The sequence below is a fragment of the Gymnoscopelus braueri genome, assembly GCF_963280865.1.
Source record: "Gymnoscopelus braueri genome assembly, chromosome: 3".
Lineage (NCBI taxonomy): Eukaryota > Metazoa > Chordata > Actinopteri > Myctophiformes > Myctophidae > Gymnoscopelus > Gymnoscopelus braueri.
Window position 1 is genome coordinate 6,577,668 of NC_137612.1, and position 26,636 is coordinate 6,604,303.

The window sequence follows — 26,636 nt, forward strand, 5'->3', positions numbered from 1 at the left end:
TACACACACACACACACACACACACACACACACACACACACACACACACACACACACACACACACACACACACACACACACACACACACACACACACACACACACACACACACACACACACACACACAACTCTCCTCCGTGCTTCACCTCCATTACAGAGGCACACGGAACATTTTGAAAAGCATCGAGGAACTGTCTCCCTCCCTGTTCTCTATAGCACCAGATCAACAGGTATGTGCCTTCATTCATTCTCATCTCCAGATAGATTTAACTCCCTCTGTGCCACTTGTGTGCTAAATGGAAAACTTTGAGATGTGTGTGCATCTGAGCATTTGGTACACAGTCAACATCCTGAGTGTTCATTTATCTCTGAAGGTTTTTAAGAATTTTGTTTGATTGCATAACTGATTTCACATGATGGCAGAGCATCCTCTGTTGCATGCAAAGAATGTGTGACGTGTGACTTTCCTTGATGATGGTCTCTTGCACTTGCAACGTCACAATGTCGTTGCATGTTTAGACGGTGTGCAGGATGTTATTTTCTTTTTCCTATAACGTTTGATCCGTCCGTCCCTCTGCTACGCACCTGTGCCTAGAAATAGATGTGTGAAAGTGTTCATCTGTTAAGAGATATCATCATCTGGTCAGCATGCATGCAGTAAAGGTCTGAGCATAAAACACATTAATAACAAAGACAAGTAGCACAGTATTTGAAATATGGTTATTAGAATGCTGACAAAGTCAATGTTCTTGATGATGCTGTCTTTTGCTCGTATACAATAACTGGATGAGAGTGTGTGTGCGTGCGTGTGTGAGTGTGCGTGCGTGCGTGCACGTGCGTGCGTGCTTACGTGCGTGCGTGCGTGCATGTGCAAGCATGTGCTGCAGTATGTGCACTCGTGCTCACATGTCTCTCGGTGATGATATCGTAACCAGCTGCAGCTGTGCACGCAGGAAAAACTGCATTCTTCAGCCTCATACCCAGATGCTTGTCCGTATACAAAATGGAGTGGTGCGGTGCACAATACTTTCCCCATCTTAAACAATATTATCTTTCAGTTTTTTTTTTACTCTTTCCCACTCAACCATATACCGTGTAAATTGACTGCGTGATATACAGAGAAGATACTGCAGTTACCACCAGTATCATCTCACACTGAGTTTTTCCACCTCACGTGGGTCTTTTTGAGGCTTTGGTTTGTATTGGAAAATATGAGTCTGTAATGCCAGGAACACAGCAGCAAGAACTGTGTCGGTGATGTTCTGCCACGATTAGAGAAGGTTTTAAAATCTGCACTTCTGACGTCTTGTCCACGTGTGATTCCAAAAGGATACGTTTGGCAACAGTTCTCTACATCAATGGTTCTCAACCTTTCCAGGCCCCAAAATAATCATATTTGAACTGGGGACCCCCCACCCTGACAAGCACTTGGAATTGTAGTTTTATATTACAGTTTGATGATTACTTTTGCTACAGTAATGGTCTTTTTTCTTTCTCTCTTTTTGAGGTATTAAAAAAGGTCTTAAAAGTCCTTAAATTGTCACTTTACTGTCATCTGGGGACCCCCCTCCCCCAAAATCCCACAGGTTGAGAACCACTGCTCTACATAATCTGTCTCCATGGCTGACTTGGCTGGCTGTGCTGCTGTGCTGGTGGCGTTGCTGTGTGTGTGGGACTGGGGTCCTGCCCGGGCCACTACCATAGAAGACCTGGACTATGGAGGAGTTCCTCTCTGGATCAACCGGATGCTGGGTGAGCCCAGCGTGCTGAGCCTGCAGGGCCGTGCCATCAACTCGGCCTGGTACCGAGCCAACAACCCCCAGGCCTGCCCCCTGGCGTGTGATTGTCCAATCCAGTGGCCCACGGCCGTCTACTGTGACCACAGAGCGCTGGTGGAGATACCCGATGACCTGCCAGCTAGAACTCAGTACCTGTTCCTACAGGTAAGAAAACTACCTGCCTGCTAGAACTCAATACCTATTCCTACAGGTAAGAAAACTACCTGCCTAGAACTCAATACCTATTCCTACAGGTAAGAAAACTACCTGCCTGCTAGAACTCAATACCTATTCCTACAGGTAAGAAAACTACCTGCCTAGAACTCAATACCTATTCCTACAGGTAAGAAAACTACCTGCCTGCTAGAACTCAATACCTATTCCTACAGGTAAGAAAACTACCTGCCTGCTAGAACTCAATACCTATTCCTACAGGTAAGAAAACTACCTGCCTAGAACTCAATACCTATTCCTACAGGTAAGAAAACTACCTGCCTGCTAGAACTCAATACCTATTCCTACAGGTAAGAAAACTACCTGCCTAGAACTCAATACCTATTCCTACAGGTAAGAAAACTACCTGCCTGCTAGAACTCAATACCTATTCCTACAGGTAAGAAAACTACCTGCCTAGAACTCAATACCTATTCCTACAGGTAAGAAAACTACCTGCCTGCTAGAACTCAGTACCTGTTCCTACAGGTAAGAAAACTACCTGCCTGCTAGAACTCAATACCTATTCCTACAGGTAAGAAAACTACCTGCCTGCTAGAACTCAATACCTATTCCTACAGGTAAGAAAACTACCTAAGGGGCACGGTGGCGCAGTCGGTAGCGCTGTCGCCTCACAGCTAGAAGGTCCTGGGTTCGATTCCCGCCGGGGACGCTGTGGGCACTGGGGGCGTGTCTTCTCCTCCGCGTCATCAGCGCCCATACCCTAGGTGGGGTTGGCGAAAGGGCCTACTCTGTGTGGAGTTTGCATGTTCTCCCCGTGTCTCCTAGGGTAGTTAATACCCTCACAAAAACATGTAGTAATCCTGGTCACTATACCGCCTCCCCCATGACAGCCGGGGCGCCTGATGGAGGGGAAGGGAACTGGTTGGAATAACGTGTTCCTTCCACGCGCTACGTCCAACCAGGGAAACTCCCCCCTGTCAGGTGACAAGAAGGTCAGTTGGCTCTCATGCCTGAAGGAAGCATGAGCTCGGCCCTGGCCTCCCTACTGTGGGGTGACAGGTGTAATACTGGTGTAGGGCTGGTGTAGTGCCCAGGATCACTTAGGAAATTGGCACCGGGTGAAAAAAATGGGTTACAAAAATCGCGGGATAAAAAATTAAAAAAAAAAAAAAAAAAAAAGAAAACTACCTGCCTGCTAGAACTCAATACCTATTCCTACAGGTAAGAAAACTACCTGCCTGCTAGAACTCAATACCTATTCCTACAGGTAAGAAAACTACCTGCCTGCTAGAGGGCCAGATTAGCACTATGTGGTGCCCCAGGGCGACCTCAAGTTGAAGTCCCCCCCCCCCCTGCTCCCTGGGTGCGAAAAATGTTCGCACTCGTTTTTTTGGGCGGATTTTGTTAGTTTCTTTTCCTGTTCCTACAGGTAAGAAAACTACCTGCCTGCTAGAACCCAATACCTATTCCTACAGATAAAAAGAATGAAGCATCGTGTTAGTTCATGCAGTCATATACGCCTCAGCTGTAATCAGCTGTCAGTCTGCTGATTACTTTCAATCAGCCACCCTTTTCTACACACCAATCACACCTCATTCCCTCAACATCAATTACATATAGTTATAGTAGGATAAATATTCAGGGATTTACTTCCTTGGCCTACTAGCGGCATGCACAAGAAATGTGCTGCTGATCGGTCCAGTTATTTGCAAGATTACATACGAATGCTCTTCTAAGCGACTCGCCCCATAGGAGCCATGCAGTAGAAAACCATCATATTATGTTCTTTTCAGACCTCCCAGAACAAACTGATACGACTACGTCTCGGCCTTAAGACCCACCTTATTCCAACACACTTTGCTAGTTTTGGATAGCTCAGGGTAGAAGACAGGGTTAAGCAAATATCACTGGGATTGGTATTCAAGATAGTCGAAGAGACAGTGCCCTCGGTGCCCTCAATACCCTCATACAGTACCTGTCGAACTACTTCTCCAAAGTGAGTGACAGCCACAACACTAGAGGGAGCGACCATGATCTGGTACCACCCAAATTTAGAACAAACATGGGAAAGTTCTCATTCTACTGCTCTGCCACCAAAATATGGAATGCCCTGATACCATCCATTAAAGGATGTGTAATGCTGGGTTCTTTCAAAATTGGCCTGAAAAAAAAACATCTATCAGGAGACCTGTTTACGGTACATTTCTAATACAATGTTCAATCAATCCATCAATCTTCTTGTTTTCAGGCCAACAACATCTCGTCTCTGTCCTCGTCCATCCTGGCCAACATCACGGGTCTACGCTGGCTCATTCTAGACCACAACCAGCTGCAGAACGACAAGCTGGACCAGACGGCCTTGCAAAACGCGACGAGGCTGCGCTACCTGTTTGCGAACCACAACCACCTGACCTCGGTGCCCAGGGATCTGCCGGCGGGGCTCAGGCAGCTGAGACTGGCACACAACCACATCAGCACCATCGGCCCCGGAACGTTCCAGAACCTCCGCAACCTCACTCTGCTGCTGCTGCAGGGCAACCGTCTGCAGACCATCACACAGGAAGACTTCACAGGTAATGTCCATCGTGCCTTTGTTAGTATACAAATCTGGAGTATACAATGCAATATACACAACTGGAACCAAAACTGGCTCTTCAGAGTGATGCCATAGAAGAATATGGTTTTGGTTCCAGAAAGAACCTTTCAGACCATTTATTTGAATGGTTCTATAAAGAACCCAAACCCCTTAAACCGTATAAACTTCATCAACCGGCTGAAATGTATTTGTCGAAAATAGCAGATCTACAAGCTCACAACATGTCGCACCGCTACGCGTTGTGAGCTTGTAGATCTGCTATTTTTGTTGAATGTCTACCTATTAAGACATGGTTTAAGAGTTTGACCGTTCCTCAAATAATTTTGAAAAAAAAAAAGGTTCTCTAGAACTAGATGAGGAACATGAAGTACCATTCACTAGATCAAATGGTTCTTTAGTAGTTAATGGTTCTTTGTGGAACCATATAGCCTTTTAAAGAACCATTTAAGAACCATTATTTTTCTGTGTGTACCAACGATGCATTCTCACTCCCAAGACGGAGAACAGGTGATCGCTTGGGACGGACCAAACGTCAACAAGTGACGGGTACCCTTGCAGGGTCACATTGACTATAGGGGGGAAGTGAGGTACGATTCTGTCCCTATCGGCACATATCTCGAACGGCGCTGAGTCGTCTGAAGTGGACTTCGCAATGCTCTGCATGGCGACTTGCTCGCCTAATGGCTCCCTCGGCTGTGCCTCTCGTGGCTCAAGTCCGCTTCAGACGGCGTGCCTCCGTTGTTTTAACAGGTTTTTTTGCGGAGCCTTCACCCTTTTATACATCTTGGGGTTTGAGAACGGCACTTCCGCATTCATGGAGTGCGGAAGTGACCGGGGCATCGTCAGATGACCCCGTGGGGCTACTCCAAGAAGTCACTATAGGCCGTTTTGGGAGTGAGAGTGTGTTGCAACAACATATTCTCACACATGGGCGTCATTTATTTACTGCTCTGTAATTTTCACTTCCTAACGCACGTAATAGAGCTTCAAACACTACTCGAATCAGATGATTGACCGGCTGCGTCCGTGGCTTACCTGGTCGCAGCACTTAACTAGTAACCGCAACACTTTTCTTTTCTCTCTCTGCGCAGTTTTTGTGAGGTTAGGGTTAGGATTAGTGTTAGGTTTAGGTATATTTTTGTGAGGTTAGGGTTAGGATTAGGGTTAGGCTTAGGCATAGTTTTGTCAACATGTGATGCCGCCATCGCGTCCCGTCATGTCAAAACTTGACGTTTCAGGGCTGCTAACAGAGCGGCAAAATGTGACGCCTTGGGAGTGAGGACGGGTTGGTTGCAACGGATGTATAGTAACATAGAGAATCACACAACCACTCAATCATCACCTTACCCTAATGCCCCCCGCTCCGAGTGTTAGTATATATAACATTGTGGTAAAAAACTAAAGGGGATCCCCTTGGGAAAAGTCTTGCAGTCATAGCCGCCTTAAACAACAGGCGTCCCTGAAGAGGCCTGAGTGTCTACTGCTGTTTGTCATTGTTATTGTTATTGCGGTTGTATTACTGTCACTGTGTGCTGTTGTATGTAATGTTGTCTGACAATGCTGTGGAAAGGAATTTCCCCTTGTGGGGAGTCTAACAGTCTAAACTCTGATAGGGTAAAATTAGACTCTTATACGGGTAAATTGCTGTGTAGGAAGATTCATTATCTTGTATTCAACATCTGTTTTGACCTCTTTGTAACTCTTCCGTCCTCTCAACATCTCTCAGGCCTGGTCAGCCTGAACCTGTTGGACCTCAGCGGGAACCTGTTCTCCTCTGTGCCCCGGCACCTATCCCCCTCCGTCCAACAGCTCTATCTGTCCAACAACTCTCTGAGCGAGCTGAGGGAGGACGGCTTCGCCGGGTTCCTGGGTCTCAAGTACCTGCGTCTGAGTCGCTGTGGCCTGCGGAGCCCCAGACTCCAGCCGCAGGTCTTCTTCAACCTCACCAGCCTGGTGGAGCTGGACCTCTCCTACAACAAGCTCACCACCGTCCCTCCCGTGCCCACCACACTGCAGTATCTGTACCTGGAGGCCAATGAAATACAAGGTTTAACCTCTTAAGCCCTATTATGTAATATGTTGTACATTAATAGTGAAAATAACAAATATATAAGTGTTCTTGCCATTATTTTTGCCAAATCCTTAAAACAAATTAACAAATGTTTGCCTATTTTTGCTTCATGTGGTTAAGTGTGAACTCAAACATTCACGCACACATGTACATGTAGCTCTGCTCAAGGCCAGAGGATTCTCCTTTGGATGAGTGGTATAGATTGTTTGGTTTCCCAGTGCAGGGAAACCCTGGTTCGTATCCAGGTGATTACATTAGGGGCTCGTCCGGGATCAGGTGACTGAACAGAGCAGCCCTGCCTGTAGCCCAGAATCCTGATATTTCAGCAGGGATTCCCCTTTGGCTGAGCAGCAGAGGTTTGTTTTCTCCCATGCGGGTGAACCCGGGTCCACGCATCCCCGTGGCTCCATACACACACATGGATGCACTCAAATTGCACATAGTTTACTCTTAATGGCGTCGCTGACATCATGACGGCTCTTGTGAGTTGTGAATCCCCAAAGCCCAGTTCAGGGTAACACGCACGCACAGGCTTTACAATTAAGCAGAACAGATGCCTTAGTGCAACAATGCACTAACAACATCAGTCAAAGTTATGTGGCAGACTATCAGGGGAGAGCCAACACCTCCTCAAAACCCTACAACGAGAGGGAGGAGAGGAGAGGAGAGGAAATGTGGAAAATGTGACAGGAGCAGCAGGCAGCTAATACTCAACCAGCTGCCTGCTGGACAAGCAAGCAAGCCCAGGACCCTGAGAGGAGGAGGAGCCATGGGCTGGGATAGGCTGCAAGTCGGGGGGGGGGGGGGGGGGGGGGGGGGGGAGAGAGAGAGAGAGAGAGAGAGAGAGAGAGAGAGAGAGAGAGAGAGAGAGAGAGCAAGTATGCACAGAGCTCAGGGAGGAGAACGAGGGAGACGTGGAAAGAAGAGAAGAGGCAGGAGAGCAGTGATGCAAAGTATATTTACTTAAGTACTGTACCTAAGTACAATTTTGAGGTATTTTTACTTTAGTGGAGTATTTCCAATTTTCAATACTTTTACTTCTACTCCATTACATTTCAGAGGAAAATATTGTACTTTTACTCCACTCCAATTATTTGAAAACTTTAGTTACTACTTACTTTGCAGATATAATTATTACATTATAAAACATACGTTAACCACTTTAGCCTTATTTTATACCTAGGCTATTTTAGAATAGCCGATCTACAAGCTCACAACGCGTCGCGAGCTTGTAGATCTGCTACTTTCAAACATTTGAGTACTTTTACCTTTGGTACTTTAAGTACATTATGATACCAGCACTTTTGTACTTTTACTCAAGTACATTTTGAATTACGGACTTTTACTTGTATCAGAGTACTTATTCATTGCAGTATTGATACTTTTACTTAAGTAAAACATTTGAGTACTTTTTCCACCACTGGAGAGGAGAGGAGAGGAGAGGAGAGGAGAGGAGAGGAGAGGAGAGGAGAGGAAATGATGGGTGGATGCTGAGAGGGAAAGTAGGTTAGTGAAAAAGAAGAGAGAATCACTTCTAAAAACATCTGCACGGTTGCCAAAGCACACTCTGTTCCTCTCTTCAGATTTCTTCTTTTTAAGTCCAGTGTATACTTCATCTTACAGCCTTTCTCCTCCCTAAGCTCTATGTCGTTGGCCCGAGAATGACAGATTAAAAAAAAAATCAATCAGCTAAAGTAAGAATTAGAAATCAGCTACCGTAAAAAAAAAAACAGCGTTGCTTCGTCTGTTCTTTACTGGTGTACGTCGAAGTATAAATCTGTCATTCTCTATTTCCTCCAATGGTGGAAAAAGTACTCAAATGTTTTACTTAAGTAAAAGTATCAATACTGCAGTGTACTCTGTTACAAGTAAAAGTCCGGAATTCAAAATGTACTTGAGTAAAAGTACAAAAGTAAGATGCGACGCGTTGTGAGCTTGTAGATCGGCTATTTTCAAATAGCAGGTATAAAATGGGGCTAAAGTGGTTAATGTATGTTTCATAATGTAATAATTTATATCTGCAAAGTAACTAGTAACTAAAGTTTTCAAATAATTGTAGTGGAGTAAAAGTACAATATTTGCCTCTGAGATGTAGTAAAAGTAAAAGTATAGGCAATTGGAAATACTACTAAAGTAAAAGTACCTCAAAATTACGGTACATGAGTAAATGTACTTAGTTACTTTACACCACTGCTTTCCTCGGACAGATATCATTCATTCATATCCTAGCAGAAGGGAGGCACCGAAAAGATTCTGACTGCTTAAGATGAAGCTTTAGCGCCAGCCTGTGGAGCATATCCAGGCACGTACAAGAAGAACTGCGTCAAGCAGTGATTTTCTGGCTCGCAGAGGGAATGTGCTCTGGGCAACGCGAGAGAATGTGTTTTTGCTTTTCAATTAGTCTCAGCGGTCCATAGCAGAGAGAGAGAGGGGCTGGCGCTATAACCGGCTGTTCTGTTTGGAGACAAACAGTCAGACGGCGAGCGGGAAACTTCCTCAAAAACACACACCTCACCGTCTAGCTATCAGCCTGACAGCTACCGTGGTTCCTGTTGTCTGCCAAACCCCCAAGTGCTGGCTGAGACCATGTCGGATGGATTGAAGTGAGGGAGCCGGAGAGAGTGTTATGTTTGTCTGCTTCCTAACAGTATGTCCTAACCGCAGCACCTGTACGCCATCTAATAGTAAATGCAGATTGTACTGAGAACAAGTGAGCTATTCTCTTAGTCAGTCGCACTAAACACACAAGATCCCCATGAGAACTTTCAACCTACGGCAAAGACGTGGTGCGTGACACAGAAACAGCTCTGTTCACTGTTTCAGTATTTACAGCTTTGGCTCGGCACAAGCCACTGGTCTATAATAAACTCTGGATTGATGATGTAATCATTTATCATATTTCAAAAGCTTTATACACTTTAAAACCTATGATATCTTGCCGTATCATCTAAATGTGATGTTTTTATTTCTAAAATATTCGATTCTGATAGACTTTAGCTAAAAAGCTAAAAAGTCTGTTTAGGGCGTACCAACATGGCTGCCAAGTGACGTCAACCTTAGTGGACATTCTATTGTTACGTTAGACATCCCAGAGTTTATTGTCCGTTGAATCCATGTTCCATGTGGAACACCCTGTCCTGTGTTCTGTCTATAAAAGAAGGCAATTCACTTTAGTTAGTAATACGTTTGTAATGATGAGGAATGTTGTGTCTCTTCCCCATAGAGTTCAACGTGACTAGTTTCTGCAGAGAGGTGGGTCCTCTCTCCTACTCACGGATGAAGATCCTCCGACTAGATGGAAACAAGATGTCCTACCACCAGCTGCCCCCTGAATGGGTCTTCTGTCTCCGAGTGCTGCACCATATATACATCTGAAGGGTCATATAGGCTACTTCAATAAAAAATAATTCATTTGAAAATGTGTCATACATCAGGTTTTTATACAGTATGATGTCTTCTTCTGAACAATAATTCTAACAAATTGTGGTTCATATTACAGATCTACTTTAGTTCTTAGTTCAAGCTACTCCGCTTTTTAGAATTTCAGTTTCATTTTGTTTACATCGATTCGTGGAAAGGTATATGCTTTGCTTATATGAACATCCTAAATTCTCAGGGATAGCCTAGAGTTTGACAGTATTTTTCTTTTTGGGATCAAGCATGTTTTGAAAATTTGTCTTGAGCCTTGACTATCCTACATCTGTGGCAACTGTGCTATGATTACTGTACATACATGTACCTAGATATTTCTTCACCTAATACTTTCTTATTGTTATTCTTTCGTTCTTTCTTTTGTTACTGTTGCTCCAATGTTGAAGAACCAACACCAAAGAATCTTACTCTTCTGTACTTGTATGAGATGTAATGAATAAAATCTTGTATCTCTTGAAAATTGAAACGCTTGAATCTCTGACTCTATTGCCCGAAACTATGTAAAACCAAACAGGATTAAGCCTGATTTATACTTTGCCCAAAATAGCCGATCTGCAAGCTCACAATGTGTCGCAGTGTGTGTCTGCTTAAAACCCCTTAGCTGTTCTAAAATCACTGTAAAGCACTGCCTTGCATGGCTTATTACTTTTATAAAACCTAGTCATACTACCAATTAAACACATTTAATGACAATTTATTATAAAATAATTTATACAAGAAAGTACACCCCAACTGCCTGCACAAACAAGAAGGTACCGAGTGGTGAATATTGTAAACATACCTTATAAAAGTGAAATGAATCGATACTGAGCAAATGCATGGCCTATTTCTCTCCTAAAACCTCAGAAACTGTATTTAAATCAACATTCTCTGCTTGGTGCAGTAATTTGCTTGGTGCAGTAATACGAACACATTTGGTCACAGGTGTGTATTTATAAAGCGTTTTACAAAGGCTTCATAAGCGGCCGTGTTTCATCATCCGGTATTATAATTGCCTAGAGGGAGGGCGGACGTCACAAACGTAATGTAGTGACCACATATCCTTTTGTTAAAAAACAATGTTCTCCATTTGTGTGAGTCACTCTCTTGGACAGACTGAAATAATAGACGCTTGTTTTGCAGGTTGAAGGATAGAATGTCCACTCCAGGTTTGGTTAGGTTTCAAATTAAAGCTTAATTTATTTTATTTTAAAGAGATGCATATAAATTACAAAGAAAACTAAACTTCAATAGAATAAAATAAGACAAAATAAATCTCCCGCACGCAAGCAAGGTCTAAAGTGTGTTTCTCGGTCTGTCACGCCCCTAGCATGACGCACCTTTTCTTATAAAGAGACCTGCCGGGGGTTGAGCACGCTACAGCCATTAGTAGACACACACCACAATACAAGAAGACCAAAAAATTAATTATTATTATTATTGAATATAAAGAACTGGCTCATACACGTAACATGCGGACCTGTGAGGCGCACCGGTGCTCAGATCCGCACCAACACTGGTCAGGGGTCTGCCATCAGAATAGTCGTACCAGGGGCCACGTGAGGGGGGGGGGGTCCCACAGATACCCCGTTGCTCCAATCCGCATCAAACTTGGCACAAACGCTGTTCAGGGGTCTGCCATGACAATATAGTCACACCCTAAAGACTAAATTGCACACATATGGGCCACTGCAACAGTGTTTAACACTTCAAATGTCCATAACTCGGTGACCATTGCTCTGATCAGCGCATGCAATATAGGGCTGGATTTTCATCTAGTTACATTAAAAGGTCCAAACGTTCTATATCAACAATGTGCTCATATACACGCAGTGCATTCCTAATGGTGCTCTCTCACAGTCACCCTTTCCATCTTAATTCTCAGTGGAGCTGTACATCTGTGTGATCTCACACAATGGGACGCGTGCCCAACTTCTCCTCCCTCTCATGTCTGCCTATAGAACTGCACACACTGTTTCCATCAAAGTGTTTAGGGAGATGTTTGGATATATGATCACACACACACACGTTGTATTGCTGTGTAATAAAAGTCATTGTTGTTGTTGTTGCCAGAATGAAGCTTTATCAAAGAATGGGTTTTCTTTGTTTTGTAGAAAATCATCTTAATAAAAATATTATGCTTTGTATGTAATCATGTCTACATAAAGGAAACCTCATACTGTATGTCCAAAACATACAGCAACGATATGTAATATTTATGTAAGAATTTCACATTTTGATAGATTTGGGTTTATATTGACTTCAACATAAGCAGCTATTTTCTGATTCAATCCATTGTTTGAAAAATGATAGTAGACATGTTGGTTCTGAAACCAGCGGAAATGTCAAACAGTTTTAGCACTTTAGACAAGAAAGTGTTGCAAATCACACAGAGAGAGAGAGAGAGAGAGAGAGAGAGAGAGAGAGAGAGAGAAAAACACACATTTATGAATAATAGGTATGAGAATGTGAATTCAAGCTGCCCAAGGGTACAGCAGAGGAAACCAGTGCCTCTCTATACAGTAGATTTATCACACGTGCACTTTCCATAGTCTTCCCCTTAAAGCCAAGTAATGGAAACTAGCCAAATTTATTCAGCAACAAATCTTCAAGGTTGACACGTTCTAAGAAAATATTTTGTGACACCAAGAGACAGCAATGACAATAGCAGACATTATGAATATTATTATACATACGATATAGGGCCTAACATACCTAACGTAATGTATGTCTGCACCCACGCTAATTTCCCTCCAATAATTCACAAATTCATTATTGTGCCCTGGAAAAATAGGAAAAATGGGATAATGTGTATTACGCATAAATTGCCCAGCACTCATAAAACAATATCGTTAGCTTGTTTTTTTTAGGATGTTTATTATATATTACTGCAGCCAAAACTAAGGATAAGTAGCCAACTAATGAATCTTTGAACATGTAGATTTAAGAATGAAGAGAGAAGTGCCAGCCCTTGAGGCCAACAACATCTATCTCATTATACTGATGTCATCATGGCAGATGTTGCATTTTTGATATTTGCTCGAAATGCTTCTTTTTTTTTTGTCTGAACTCCTTGGAATTGGAAAGCATTGCATAAATACACTTGAAGAAGCTACTTGAGTAAAGTAGCTTTGCTTAGCTTAGCGTGTGTGTGCGTGCGTGCGTGCGTGCGTGCGTGCGTGCGTGCGTGCGAGTGTGTGTGTGTGTGTGTGTGTGTGTGTGTGTGTGTGTGTGTGTGTGTGTGTGTGTGTGTGTGTGTGTATGTCAGTGGTGTTGCCTCTACCATTAATAATAAGCCACTATCATATTTTCCAGGTGGCTCTGGAAAAGAACATTATATAAACTAAGTGGAAACATGCGCGTGCGTGGCGTGTGTGTGTGTGTGTGTGTGTGTGGGTGTGTGTGGGTTTGCGTGGCGTGTGTGTGAGTGGTTGCCTGATGTCATGCTCAGACATCTCCCATGTGTGGCTCATGAAGACACTTGTACCAGTGTCAGAACTCACTCACACAGCTAGACAGGGACTCATATTAACCATGAATAGTGTGTGTGATCCAGGGGTGACTGACTGGCCTGCCGGCTAACAGAATGAACTCACAGCTGATGTAGGAAAAAGCTCATTGCTTTCCATGGTGTTGGTGAATGGTTGGCAACTTCCTGTAAACATCTGGTATATCATGCCATGCCACTTAATGTGATGCACTGTGAACTTGTAGATCGGCTATTTTCTCTGTTTTTGGAAACGTTTTGAAATACGTTTGACTTCAAAAGCTGGTGGTATACGCTTTCACAAAGACAGGCATAATCGACAAGTACTGTATAAGGCAGTGACATGTGGCAAGTCAATATCATGGCAATTGACCAAATTCATATGGCTATTTTGCTCTTATTTCATAGATGGGTTTCTTGTTTATAAACATTACTGTTGTTTATTCCTTTTCACTTGTCTGTGTGTTTTTTCTCTGTAGGAGGTGGAAGGGAGGGTGTTATGGTTGCCAGACCCAAGGGGTCGGGCTTACATGAGGCTTTGTACCTGTTTCGTCCATACATGGGCATGGTCACTTTGTCCTCCGGCCCCAGCCAAAACAAAGTCTGTCACTTTGTCCTCCGGCCCCAGCCAAAAAAAAGTCTGTCCCCCTTTCGTCCCCTTTCGTCACAAACTATTTATGACATCATTATTATGTCACAAGTATGTAATTAAGTAAAGCTCATCAGCTCATCATTCTGGGTCTGGCAGAACCAGGTCTCCTGGTCTTGTTTTGTTTATTGTTGTTCATGTGTTCTTGCGTATTGAGCTTGTCTGATTGTTTACATTTTGTTTTAATAAATATTATTCAACTACAAACATTGCTGGGGTGCGTGCATGCATTCAGAGGGCAAAACCACTGGTACCATGAATTGGCCCGGCACAGACGGTGCTTATTCCTACTACTAACCCTAACCTAACATTTCTTTGGAGTTTGGACTATTGGGCTGTCGGACCAATGGGCAGCTATAGACCACCGAAGTCTGACGTCATTTACACATCCTTTGTTTGTCTACCTGGTTCGCAGTTTTCCACCCCCGTTCTGAATCCCATAGACTTATTTAATATCGCGTCAAATAAGAACTGTGTTCCAAAAATAAACAAATGACCCCGGCGGGTTGACTCTTATGGATATGAAGCATCAACTGACGGTGAGAAAACGCTAATGTTACTTCCGCCGAATTAGTAACATTTTCGCCAGAAACAGACTGTATCAAATATAAGTGACTGACTATCATAAACGATACAGAACCTCCTCCCTGACAATAACGCCGGGACAGTGTGTTTATTTTTGGACCACAATTCTTATATGAGACGATTCTAAGATGACCCAATGTTATTCTCCATAGAGAAATTACTTCCGCAAACCTGGGGATGAACGAATGACGTCAGGACTTCGGTGGTCTATAGGCCCCAAACTTTAATCAGCTGTGTGTGATTAGTCAGCTATAGCAGCGAGCTGCAGTGCGTTATCATGTACCCTGAAGTACAAGTCCATCTCAAATTAGAGAGATGCTTTCAAGATACTGTATGCTGTAAAGAGTGCTACGGTGCGTTCTCCCCCTTAGTTGTTCAGAAACCGGTCTATACGCTGAGTGTGACGTGAGAGCAAATTGCCCACTGTGAGAATATGATCAATGGCAATGAAAATACACAACTCCCAGTCTCCCACACACTTCAGACCAAAGTACTGAATGCTTTGAAAAGAGTGAAAAGCAACCAGAGGACAGACAATCTGTCAGGATATGAGTGTGGAATAGGGACAAATTGCAAGACAAGCAGGCAGGCAAGGTCATGGTCTTGCCTGCCTGGTTTAATGACCAACAGGACTGACAACATAAACAAGAACTCTAGACTAGTAATACAGAAGGCTCACATCCTACACACTACGCTGCACACTAAAGGTCATTACATTAAAGGTCATTTTGCGTGTAAAGGTCATTACACGCAAAATTCGGACTCGGCCCGAATTAATAAAAGACGCCACATCTGAAACGGATGTGGAAGCTTGCATTGACTTTATAAGGTTTGAAAAAAAAAACGTATTATTCGCATGAAAGAATCACCCCCGGTATGTAAGGACCTTTACACTGAACTGTCAAACACAGACCACACCTATCCATACACAGGGGAGTTTATGGGCACGTTCGAAAATACAGCACTGAGCGCACTGGCCAATACAAACTAATAGGCGAGTGTGCTCCGGTGCGTAATTTCCGAACGCACCCTAAATAGACACAGCACTAACAGGACACAGGTGAATAGGGTAAAGTAATCAAGAGGTAGACAGGAAGCAACAGAACACAAAATAACATACACAAGAAACACCTGGGGAATTAACATAATACTAACAGAACTCATACATACACACAGAACATACTAAACACATAGTTACAGAACTAAACAAGTAAACGTAAATCAGTCAAGCAATTAAAGCAAAAGTCCAAAGGTTGCGGGGCAGCCAGGCCTCGACACAATCATTCAGATCATCATCCAGACAGACAGGACTAAATATGTTCAGGTTGTGTTTTCAGATCATGTTGCTCTTATAACTTCAAAGCTTATACTTTGAAAGCCAGCATGCAGAGAACAGCCAGAGGACAAGTAGAGATGCACCTGTGTTAAGCAGAATGTGCTCAGGTTCAGAGTGCAATTACGCATCATCTTAAATGTCAGTTTTAACAGCAAATTTCCCTTGGAGAAAAATATTCTGTCTGTCTCAGCCGCACTTGGCCGTACTGATGCTTAGCTTTAGCGTTCAAGTCCCTCAACTTAGATGAGAGCCATCCCATTTATTATGGAGTAGTACAACATGTCCTTTTTCGATGACATAGTATGGTATGACTTATTTTGGGCATTAAAGGGTGTATTTTTATGACATACAGTAGTGTAATATCTCATTTTGTTGGCACCACGGTATTGGCAGTGTCTTTAACCGATCTGCGTGAGACAGCACCATATTTATGGCAGTTGTCTTGTAACCCTTACCTACCCCTCATATCCCTCATTGTGTCTTATTATCATAAATACGGCACTACTAATAGTTTTGTTACTAGTGCTGCCACTTTACTGTTACAGTGTTTAATGGCTATAAAAATAGAGTAGAGAGTACGTTTTCTTGACAATTTTCAAGAAAATATTGTAGGGCATAGTTTAGCCGTTATTATGACATTTGTATGGAGATATATTCTAGTGCTGTATTGTATGACATTTTTATGGCAATATGCTTTAGCACTGTATTGTATGGCATGTTTGACAACACAACATAGGCTATTATGTCTTTCCTTGGGAAACTGGCTTTTAAAACATTTGACATGACATTTAATTATAGGGGGCTTGAAATAACAATGTAAAACATTGAGCCACAGTGTTGTCCTGTGGTACAGTAGTATTTCACTATGTCCTCTGCAAGTTGACCTGAATGAGTATTAGGGTATTTGGAGACAGGGTCTGTGCCCAATTCTACCTTCTCCTACTGTATGTGATTCAGATTCAGATAATTTTTTTATTGCCAGCTAAGTTTGCACATATACAATTATGATTTTTTTCTCTGTGAGGTAGGCAAGAGGAGTCAGAGACAATATATTCTATGTGGTGATGGTTATGCTTTAATGTATTTTACATGATATCATGGAGAGAAGTACGTTTACACACAGTCTGACACAGATCGGTGGTATAAGGTAGTTCTGTCAACGAGCACAAGGATCAGACCATAGTTTTATTAGTTACAAGGACAAGTTGTACCATAACAAGACAGGCTGTACCAAAACAATAGCTCTCAGACCTAAATTCTTCCTCAATTAGCACTGCGAATATTTTTTACTGCGTAGAAGAACTGGATGTCAGTCAGTACAAATAAATATCTGAAGCCTCGTCGATGGAATGTGCAAATGAACAAAGCAGCAGCATATCGCTGAAAGGATAGAAAGCCATGGTTCTCCCAGTAAAGGCCAAGCTTCTGAAAGTCGGGAGCTGTTTTGCTAACATGTGAGTCCAGGGGCTCAGCCAGGTGCCAGAGCCACCTCATCCAGACCAGCTGAGAGGCTGAAGGAAATGAAAGAGATGGAAAATGGAAGTGGAAAATGTGACCGCCGGTCACAGTCAGTAGTATATCCTGGAGCTGATACGGAATTGCTCACTCGAACGTGATGATATTCTCTTGTAAATCCTGGATTTCAGAATGTAGAGTTTATATTCCTCATAGAAGAATGATGTCCCTTTGTCGGTCAGGACTTCAGAGTCACTCACCCTCACCCCCTAGCACTCCTTTTTAATATCATGACTGACTGCACATACACAACATATGAACACAATATATACTGTACACTACCAGCTATGTCCAAAATATACACTTTTCAGGAAATGAAGAAAACAAAACAAAACATGTTTTTAGAACACAATACTGCCTCATCAGAGTTGGTATGGTGACTTTATACATTGTCAGAAACGTGAATGTGTCCTTATATTATCATCACTTTAGTCAAAAACAGCTCAAGTGGAGTTATGGGGTTTTTGACCATTAATGTGGAGATGTTTCTGTCTGACTTAGTCATTCTAATCAATGATGGACAAAACAACTATCTCCACAAGTTGGAGTTAGGTGGTTTGAACGACAGTTTGAGGATCCAATGGAGTTAGGAGGTTTGGTCGCTTTGGCCGCTTTTTAACACTAGTCATTGGTTCAATATTTGTAAAATCCACACACAGACGTAAAGGGTGTTCAATAGCACTGATTTATTTGTATTTTTTTTAATTGAAAAATGTGCGCACATCTTCAAGCACATGTATAACCAATTTTTGACCAATGTGCATGCTGTGTTATACTCTCTTTCTTATTATTCCTGCTATTCTTTAGCTATTTCTTTGTTATTGTTATTATAAAGAATTTTCCAAAAATGACTTTTTCCACCACTGACAAACTTGTACACAATTGTAACACATCCTGAATCTTGAATGCTTATTTATTTGCGTCTGTATTTGTTGCCTATTTAGATAGATGGTAATTATGTTATCCAGATGTTGGTTACATATGTTGTTCACATATGCTATTTAGATCATCTAAATAGATGTTGTTGTATGATATATGCCATGTGCTTGTTCACAGATGCTAAGTATGTTATTCAGACAGATGCTAGGTTTGAAGTCTGATGTGGTCTGATGATCTTAGTTTATTTGTAGGACATAAATCATTTCCCTCAGCACTCTATTTAGTCGACCACTTGTCCTGTTGCTGGTGACTATATAGGCTTCGTGCCGCTTACTTGATCTTGCACTTTTTCACTGTGGATATAAGACCATCTCCTAAATACAGTGGTGGAAAAAGTACTCACATTTTTTACTTAAGTAAAAGTATCAATAATGCAATATAGAAATACTCTGTTACAAAGTCCGGAACTGTACATTCAAAATGTACTTGAGTGAAAGTACAAAAGTATTGGCATCAAAATGTACTTAAAGTACCAAAAGTGAAAGTAGTCATTATGCAGAATGTTCCATTTCAAGTTTTCAAATGTATAAACATCTTTTGAAAATAGCAGATCTACAAGCTCACAATGCGTCGCATCGCAACGCATTGTGAGCTTGTAGATCGTCTATTTTCAAATGGCCGAAATGTATATAGAGCTGCAGTGGTTAATGTATGTTTTGTAATAATACAAAAAATCTACAAAGTAACTAGTAACTAGTTACTAGTAACTAAACTAAAGTTTTCAAATAATTGTAGTGGAGTAAAAGTACAAAATGTGCCTCTGAGATGTAGTGGAGTAGAAGCAAAAGTATTGGAAATTGGAAACACTCAAGTAAAGCACAAATACCTCAAAATTGTACCTAAGTACAGTACTTGAGTAAATGTACTTAGTTACTTTACACCACTGCATCTGCTAAATACCTAAATTGTAACTTGAGAATCATAAAAGTAGTCTAGGCGACGTCTTTGCATTTCCAAAGACACAATGACTGGTGGAGCGATCATGTATATTTGGTATACAGTAGTGTGCGCTCAGACATTCCTCTCCCCTCAAAAGAAATTCTGCCTTGGAAACAGACAGTCAAAACAAAGTGCTGTGATCTCCCTATGGTGTCATAACACCAATGTTAGAGCCCCTAGAACCTCAGACACACCACATCCTGCTGCACACACGCACCAAGAGCCACCATTAGCCTGCTACAGCGCCTGGAGAACAGGTCTGCAATCCTGTGTAATGATTATTAACCTGAACAAATGAGAACAATAGTTGGCACCCTTGATAACCAGTCCAAATAATCAGGTGTGTAAGCTCCACATATAAGATAGATAGAAAGATATTGGCACACTGACATCCATCCAGGGACACAGGAGGGGGAGGGCGGGGGGGTTTGAACCAAGGGCCCAGCTTGAGATTTTTACAGTGACTCCAAAACGGAGGAGACGGTTCATATGAATGGCCTGTAGTTTCGCTGTTTTACCCCTGCAGGTGTCAGAAAGAATTAATTTTAACGCAAGCGGATGGGTTTTTGACAAACTTTGACTAGATTTTCTTACCTTAATAAAAATGGTCATAAATTCTATATGCTTCCAGTCGCTAGTTTAAAGTCTCCTTTCAATCATCATGATATGCGTTTTGCTAAATTATAGTCCCATTTATTTAAAGTAGGCGATAAAGTAGGCTATTCTCTAGGAGGGGCGGGATGATTTGATTGACAAGCTACACAACCAATAGCATTCATTCCCCGCCCCCGCTCTTGATTGACAAGCTACCCAACCAATAGCATTCTTAAGGGATTGTTTTCCGGTTCCTGTTCCCGACGTGCTTTTTGGCTTATATTAGAGATGGCGGATTTCAAATTCCTGAACAATCGGCTTCATTTTCGGTCTGTAGAAACCAGCGGTCTTGGCTTTGTCCATCTCTTTTATACAGTCTATGGTTTGAACAAACTCAGTTCCATTGGGGGGGGGGGGGGGGGGTTATTATCCCCCCCACTTTTGGGATTAAGAAAAAAGAAAAAACCTCCGACATCTACACTTCACGGAGTACATTTTTTGTACCGAATTAACCAAATTAACCGAAACAAAGTAACAAAAAAACAAAAAAAAGTAACAAACCCGCCATGCGAGCGGAACGCATGCACGTTTCCCATTCGGTTCTAAAATGCCCTCTGCGTCCCTGCATCCATCCATCCATCCATCCATCCATCCATCCATCCATCCATCCATCTAATCTTCTAATTAACACACACAATATACTGTACTGAGGCAGGATGCTTGGTTCCTCAAATCCTAATTCGTTTGAGTTTGGCCCAGTGACAACCAGGCACTTTACATTTATTTTGTCGTGGTTGTGTGGTTCGATAATTCATCAATTACTGTTATCATGCCATTAGCATCAGAAATGTTTTGACTAGAAAGCAGTCATTTAATAAGTTATACATTTAAGAGATAAATGTTTGCCGACAGGAATGTGTGCGCAAATCGGTGTTAAACTTGTACAGTATGTCAATACTATGTGTATCGTGTGACATCAGAACAGAGCTCTGATCAGCCTACAGTATATGAGATGTTGCACACATCAAGAGGGAGGGATCTAGAGATATTTGAAGGCGACAGAGAGATCTAAAGAGGTTAAGAGACAGACGGACGGACGGACGGACGGACGGACAGACAGACCAGACATAATGTTGTGCTGGACAGTGCCCATGAAAAGAGATACAGTGACTCTGAGAATAGATCCAGAGTCTCACTTGCTTGCTGTTGCTGCCGTGCCAGCGGAGGACAAGGTGTACTACTTTGGAGGGTATTGTGACGACACATCCCACATCATGGATCAGATTGACGTGAGCGTCTTCAACACAGTGACTTTGAGCTGGATGAAGCTTCCCCCAGTGACAACTAGAGGAGGAGGAGGACGTCCTGTCGAGGTCCCCTCCATGCGCTGGGGCCACACAGCTGTGTTGATAGAATCTATCATCTACATCTGGGGGGGTGTAGTGAATTGTAAGATACCGGATTCCATCTGGACTTTCATCGCAGGGGACTTCTGGGACAACCGTCTTTATGCATTTGATGTCGACACCCACAGATGGTTAGAGCTCAAGGTTTCTGGGTTTGTTCCAGAGACGAGGGCCGGCCACTCGGCCTGTGTCTTGGAGAAGGTCATGTATGTCTATGGAGGATACGAGAAGCTGACTGGATGCACGAATGACATCTACAAGTTGGACGCCGCCACAATGGTCTGGTCTTTAATTAATCCCAGAGGAACTCCACCACCTGCTTCATCGTGTCACTCCGTCACCCTTATTAGGGCAAAGATGTTTGTGTTTGGGGGCCAGGGCCAGTGGGGATACTACAACGACATCAGTGTGTTTGACACAGAAACCAACTGCTGGCAGAGAACACTTTCTGCACAGTATCTTTCTGAAGGTGTTTGTCAATCAGCCTTTTCCTACAAAGGAGAGCCGTACATATTCAGTGGTTACGGTTACATCCGCGGTAATATGAGTAGTAAGTGGCAGTTCAATGATCTGTGGAAATTCAATTCTGACACCTTCTCCAGGAAGAGAGTTCAGCCCAAGGGGACAGGCGCAAATTGGAGTTTTGGTAAATGGTGTTGCATGGTGGGAGATCGTATCATCCTCTTTGGAGGATACACAAGTCATGCAAAGCCCATATTACAGATCTTAGACTTAAGTCCTAGTCTGAAGACGTTATGCAAGCTAACAGTTATTCAGTGCGGTCTGGAGCCGTCGGGACTCCCACACAACATCAGATGGGAACTGGCAGCCATGACAACAGGAACAAAAAATAACGGCAAACACCGTAAAATGAAAGAATGAATGAATGAAAAGAATCATATCATTGGTCCTCGCAATTTGTGTGTTGGTGTCAAAAGTAACCTCTGCCCTGTAAACATGTCATTCTGGTCACGTGTTGTGATCCACGGTTAATAAGGGGGGGGTCACAAATCAGTTTACCTGATGAAGGCCATGATGCTTGGCCGAAACGTTGTACCACTTGTGAGCTATAAGTAAAAAACACTTTTAGGAGCAGAATCAGAATCAGTTTTATGGTCACATCATCACAGGTTTACAGAAGTAAAAAAAAGTGGGTGAAATTCGTTTTTGTGCATAGTTCCCATCGTATCGTTATTTCTATAGACAAAAAGAAAGGGAAGAAGAAGAGGGGGGGAGGGGCAAGGTAACCTGACTCCGCCAGATGGGGCGGTATTGAGTTCACAGGTTCGCGATACAGACTCCATCTGGGATCGCTCAGAGATTGGAGCTTACCCCAAACCGCGGCGGGTCGAACCAATCAGCGGCTGCTAGGAGGCGGGATCTTGGCGAGACCGGATGTGACGCCATCGAGAAGCGCTTATTGCGTTGTAGTTCTTTCACGATTCATCATGGTTGAATAGTATACAAAAGAACTACTGGCACAGCTCCTATACGTCATGTAGACACGTCAATATGATTGGTTGGAATTAGCACGCCCAGACGGTGATAGACAGACGGTCCCATCCAATCACCTGCCAAGTAGCTTGAAAAAACGGACCGCCGTCTTGCAGCGGTTTGGCTACCGAGGTCCCAGATGGAAGTAGGCTGTGAAACAAGTGTGTGAAGCAAGCTTCTCCCATCTGGCGGAGTCAGTTTACGGGCAAGGGGGAAAGGAGATCCAACAAGAGAAAACAAGACATGACTCAGTCATGTATACCAGCTTGCTTTCTGTTTTCTCTGATTTGTCTCGCAGAATCTGGCAACACTGCTAGTGGCTCCCCATTGGCTTAGACCTGTTGCTTATTTCTCTCGCAGAATCTGGCAACACTGCCATAGAGGCGAGAGGCGTGTCTAGTACCATAGCTTGGGAGGACGAGACCGCCCGTTCAGAGTATGGGAAAGTATCCCCATTAGCTTAAAGGACAGCCAATGATGAAAAAGTGTCAAGAAAGTGTTGAGAAAGTGTTGACTAGACTCAGTCTCTTCTTAGACCAGCTGCTTTGCAAGCTGGTAAAAAAAACTACCAAAAAACCAACAAACAGGTTATCTACATATTTACACATGGTAGGCTACCTGAGATAAGATATAAAGGTGCGTGAGCATAGCAGCAGATAGTATACTGTGCATGATATTATGTACGTTAGTTAAGGTGGTAGAAAAACACACAATAAAAAAGACATAAGTCAATGCGTTGTACATGGGATTAATGCTGTGCTGTTGTGCAGACTTTTATGATTTTAAACTGTTATTCTTTGTCCAGCACCAGCGGCAAACTGGATGAGTTCAACCCACTTCTGAACCTTGTAGCACAGTTAAGTGTCTCATCAGGTCTAACGATTGTGTTGAACGTTTTTGACGTCAGTGTAAGAACAGATTTTAATTTAGGTGATGGCACAGTGGCAGAACAAATCCATCTGCAACTGCTCTTGTGGCTGTAGTGTAGAGGAACAGTTGTAACTGACTTATATTCAGCACTATACAGTGACTTAAAAACTGTTTAAGTGTTAATTATTAGGCATGTAACGATTCACTCAACTCACGGTATGATTCGAATCATGATACTAGGTTCATGATGCGATTTTTCTCGATTTTTTTAAACACAAATTATTTTCCAGACAAACCTTTTTATTTTATTATTTCTCTCACACAAATCCAGTATTTTCTTTTTACAATACTGTGTTTTCTCTTTCCTCTTTTCAATACAGTAGCAAATGACTGAAAACTCTTTTTTATCAATTCTCTTACAAATATCCTGTATTTTCTTATTTTTTTTGGTCTATTTTTTTCCATCACATTTTGTATTAAATTGTCACCAGTTTGAATCGATTTTAATCGATTTACGATAAATCGTTACATGCCTATTAATTATAGTTTATATTTATCGCTGTCAGGCATGGTTTGTACATACGGTACCTTGTATGTACAAAAACGGTTACTTTTCAGGAAATGGAAAAAAGAACCTGAGTTCCAAAGGATCCAATGTAGTTGTTGTTTAGTTACAAGCTCTTGCTAATACTTTTCATTGGTAATAATTTTTTAAAAAAACAACGGACTTAATCACTTTCAACCTGGCATCCCAATTTTGGGCATTTCATTATAGTATAAAATGAGGTATTAATTTATGAAAAAATATGAAATATGGGGATACAAGGTTTTTGCCTGACAGTGCCCATATACTGTACACATAATGTTGTGTTTCTGCTTGTATATGTACTGTAGCTATATACCGTACATACAGTATGTGTGTATTAGTGTGTGCACATGCCCATGAGTGTGTGTGCGTGCATGTACTGCATGTATGTGTGAGTGTATTGTTTTCTTTGCGCTCTACTTAAGTGAATATTTATCCTGTTGTTGACCAGGGTTCATGTACTCAGATTTTGCACTTAGTCGTGTAAGTCGCAATGGACAAGAGTGTCTGCTAAATGTCTAAATTGTAAATGGTGCATGTGTGCGTGTGTGCGTGTGTGTGTGTGTGTGTGTGTGTGTGTGTGTGTGTGTGTGTGTGTGTGTGTGTGTGTGTGTGTGTGTGTGTGTGTGTGTGTGTGTGTGTGTTGTCTGGTTTAATCAAAAAGTATACTGTATTCTTGACATTGTCGCCATCATTCTATAGAAACACTCCTCACTCACAAGGTGAATTTTCTTTGAATTCTTTGAATTTACCGCAGCATGACAAGCGGACGCGTTTCGGCTACTCGGGCCTTCATCAGCGTTTTTGCTGCCATCATCCCATCATCTACAGCTGTTTTTTTTTTTTGGCGGGTTTCTTTGTTGCCTTTCTAATGTATGAAAAGTTGGCATGTCACTGTCTGGGTGGGGAAATGGAATCACTGCTGCTCCATGTTAGACCTCCATGATCCAGTGGTTTTGGCCAGATGTTCTGTGGGGGCTGAGAGCTGCTTTACAGGCCTGTTTACAAGCCAGGCTGAGATCTCCAAGCCTTTAATTACTCATCATGCACATGTATGATTCGCACGCACGCACGCACGCACGCACGCACGCACGCACGCGAACACACACACAGTGTTGATTTTGACAGCAAATTTAGTTTTAGTCATTGAATAAAATTCCATTTAGTTTTAGTCACATTTTAGTCATCTGAAATGTTTTAGTTTTTGTCTAGTTTTAGTCGACTAAATATAATAAGATTTTTGTCAACTAAATCTACAGTTGATTTAGTCGACTAAAATGTATTTTGTCGGTGCCTTGATGGCGTCGTAATGGCTGGTTTTAACCTGGATGCATGCTGAAAATAGCCGATCTACAAGCTCACAACGCGTCGCAGCGATAAAATGACTTGTCTTTTAGTTCTACTGGCTCTCTTCTCCACTAGTCCCTCCCAAACATTTTAGTCTAGCTTTTATTTGTTGACGAAATTGTCAATATATTTAGTCTCAGTTTTAGTCATCATAGCTTAGTCTTTATTTAGTTTTTATTTAGTTTACATCAGTGAAAAAAGGTAGATTCACCAATCTAATATTTAATGTGGTGCCAATAAGGATTTACCCGATCAACTACAGTACCACTGTTTTTTTTTGGGGGGGGGGGTTTACAATATTTTTTATCCCACGATTTTTGTGACCCATTTTTTCACCCAGTGCCAATTGCCTAAGCTTGTAATCCTGGGCGCTACTCTCCCTCCGCCAGCCTGCCAGCCTGGGGAAAGCCCCGAACTGAGCTCATGCTTCCTTCAAAACATGAGGAGTGAGCAGGCCGCATCTTATCACCAGACAGGGGGGATTTTCCCCGGTAGGACGTAGCGTGTGGAGGGAACACGTTATTCCAACCAGTTCCTTTCCCCTCCATCAGGCGCCCCGGCTGGCCAGGGGGAGGCAGTATAGAGAACAGGATTACTGCATGTTTTTTAGGGTACCTGGGGAGAACATGCAAACTCGACACAGAGAGGCCCTTTCGCCAACCCCACCGAGGGTATGGGCACTGATGACGCGGAGGAGAGAACACGACCCCCAGTGCCCACAGCGTCCCCTGCGGGAATCGAACCCAGGACCTTCTAGCTACCACTGTTGATCTGAAGCCCAGACGAGGCACATGGCACTGGAGAGAATGTTGAGAATGGTTGACAGATAAACAGACACCATGTGTATATGTTACA

The 26,636-nt window shown here is 42.6% G+C and overlaps 1 protein-coding gene across 2 annotated transcripts in view; it reads left to right on the plus strand.

Annotated features, from left to right (window-relative positions):
* The window catches only part of LOC308083040 (lumican), a 10,534-nt gene extending 85 nt beyond the window's left edge, over positions 1 to 10,449 (plus strand). The window contains exons 1-5 of one of the 2 annotated variants that reach the window (XM_080425149.1): positions 129 to 231; positions 1,588 to 1,944; positions 4,205 to 4,529; positions 6,279 to 6,599; positions 9,847 to 10,449. In XM_080425149.1, the coding sequence (XP_080281275.1) occupies positions 1,621 to 1,944; positions 4,205 to 4,529; positions 6,279 to 6,599; positions 9,847 to 9,998 (1,122 nt within the window). In that variant the 5' untranslated portion in view covers positions 129 to 231; positions 1,588 to 1,620 and the 3' untranslated portion in view covers positions 9,999 to 10,449. Of the gene's footprint in view, positions 1 to 128; positions 232 to 1,587; positions 1,945 to 4,204; positions 4,530 to 6,278; positions 6,600 to 9,846 lie in introns of those variants that run through there. The other variant, XM_080425150.1, reaches the window with a different exon arrangement.
* Positions 10,450 to 26,636: the final 16,187 nt, after the last annotated feature.